The sequence below is a fragment of the Myotis davidii genome, unplaced genomic scaffold (genome assembly GCF_000327345.1).
Source record: "Myotis davidii unplaced genomic scaffold, ASM32734v1 scaffold1570, whole genome shotgun sequence".
Lineage (NCBI taxonomy): Eukaryota > Metazoa > Chordata > Mammalia > Chiroptera > Vespertilionidae > Myotis > Myotis davidii.
Window position 1 is genome coordinate 45,968 of NW_006281730.1, and position 2,290 is coordinate 48,257.

The 2,290-nt window shown below is 57.9% G+C and overlaps 1 protein-coding gene across 1 annotated transcript in view; it reads left to right on the forward strand.

Moving 5' to 3' along the window:
• The window catches only part of LOC102755587 (serine/threonine-protein phosphatase 6 regulatory subunit 1-like), a 13,599-nt gene extending 11,886 nt beyond the window's left edge, over positions 1–1,713 (forward strand). The window contains 2 exon segments of the mRNA XM_015565115.1: positions 186–763; positions 852–1,713. Coding sequence (XP_015420601.1) covers positions 186–763; positions 852–855 — 582 coding nt within the window. The 3' untranslated portion in view covers positions 856–1,713.
• Positions 1,714–2,290: the final 577 nt, after the last annotated feature.

Sequence of the window (2,290 nt, forward strand, 5' to 3'; positions counted from 1 at the left end):
TCCCAGAACCTCCCCACCCCGAGCCCGGCCGGCCCCGTGGTCCCCGGCACTCTGCAGCTCAGGTCCCAAGACCCCGCACCCTCCTCAGCACCTCAGGAAGCCTCAGGTGGCCGCAAAGTAGCGGAGCCCTCAGTCCCCTGCCAGGCCTTGGTCAGCGTCAGGGACCTCCAGGCCACCCTCCGAAGGACAAGCTCCACCCCCAGCCCCTTGGACAGTGCAACCAGAGACCCTGCTACCTCTGTCCCAGCCCTTGGGGCCCCCCAGCCCCCCCAGACCATGGAGAGGGAACCCTGACCGGCCCCCAAGACTCTGGGGAGGAGGAGCGGCACTCTGGGCCCCCTGCCCCTCAGGGGCCCGTCGGTGTGTCCCAGAACCTCCCCACCCCGAGCCCGGCCGGCCCCGTGGTCCCCGGCACTCTGCAGCTCAGGTCCCAAGACCCCGCACCCTCCTCAGCACCTCAGGAAGCCTCAGGTGGCCGCAAAGTAGCGGAGCCCTCAGTCCCCTGCCAGGCCTTGGTCAGCGTCAGGGACCTCCAGGCCACCCTCCGAAGGACAAGCTCCACCCCCAGCCCCTTGGACAGTGCAACCAGAGACCCTGCTACCTCTGTCCCAGCCCTTGGGGCCCCCCAGCCCCCCCAGACCATGGAGAGGGAGAAGAGCCCAGAGCCCATGGGGCTCCCACAGAACCAGAGTGCCCAGGCCCTGCAGCTGCCTCTAGTGCCCAACAGCTCTGTCCATGGAGGGCCGGCATCCCTAGGCTCCCAGTGAGTCAGTCCCTGGCCAGGGCTACTGGTGGGGGTGAGGGCAGGTGGGCCCGCGGCTCCTCACTCCTGTCTCCCTCTTGGTTCCCAGGTAGCTGCCTGGTTCCAGTGATGGCAGCCAAACCTGTGCGCAGATCCTGCCCGGGCGGGGTCAGGGTGGGTCCCGTGGTGGCCTGTTGCCCCATCAACCCATCCTGTCTCCACCCCCACCCCATGTTCTCTCCTCTGGACTCCCAGGAGGCTGGTGCCAGGGAGACAGGCCCCACCCACCCCCATTTGCACTGAGAAAAAAAAAGATGGAGTTTTATCTCCTTGAATAAAGTATAGAGTCAAGTAGAAAGAAAGGAGAAAAGATTGAGAGAGAGAGACCTATATTCTATATTATATGTATGTCCAGGGAGGAGAGGGTGGGAGAGCCAGACGGAACCAGGCCTGGGCAGGTGGGGGGGGGACCTTCATCCCTTCCCAGCGGGGCTGTGTTGGGGTCCCCGAGGCACTGTCTCCCCCTCCCCAGCTGCCGTGCCCCCCGTGGTTCAGATGCCCACACCCACACTCGGCCTTTTAGCTCAGGTCCACCTAGGGGGTCTGAGTGGGGCCATGCCTTCGCCCAGCCCTTACGCCCCAGGCCTGCACTTTCCCTGGGCCGGGAGCTCAAGGACCCTCGCCTGGCCCGCGGCTCTGGGGGCTGGGGTCCCGGCCAAGACGCCTCTCCCGTGACATTCCCACAAGGCCCTGACAACACTCACGAAACCCCTGCGCCTCCCACAGGCCCTGGGCAGGGGTTTGGTGGGGGTCCAGCTGGGGTCCCCCTCCAGTGCCTGGAGGTCTGGGGTCCAGCCCAGTTGCCAAGTGACCTTGACTCAGCTCCCTCTTTGGCCACATGAGTGTGGGTGCCCAGCTGTTTCATACTGCAAATACGAATGAATAAAGGAGACAGTTTAAGAAAAAAAAAAGATAGACTTGCATATATGCCATAGTTTTTCTTTTTCTTTTGAGTGCATCTGATCTTCATTCTCTTTTGCCAACACAGACCTTCAGCCCCTCCCCTTTTGTGTTTTTATTGTTGCAAATTATCCCTGCTTATGCTGTAAGTTTTTTGATGATCTTACTCATAGTGTCGTGACCTTATGTTCTTTGTTTCTGGTAGAATAACTCCCTTGTGTATTTCCTGCAATGGAGGTTTTCTGGTGATAAACTCTCTCAGCTCCTGTATGTCTGGGAATGTTTTTTATTTCTCCTTCATATTTAGTGAATAATTTTGCTGGATATAGTATTCGTGGCTGGTAATGTCTCTCTTTCAGATGTATGAATATTTGGTTCCACTCTCTTCTGGCTTGTAGAGGTCTTGCTGAGAAGTTGGATGAAATTCTGATGGGTTTTCCTCTGTAGGTCACTTCCTTCTTTTCCTTGCCTGCTTTGAGAAATTTTTCTTTGCCATTAATTTTTGACAGCTTTAATACCAAGTGCCTTGGAGAGGGCCTCTTTGGATTGAGGTAAGTAGGTGTTGTATATCATTCTTTCCATACGTTT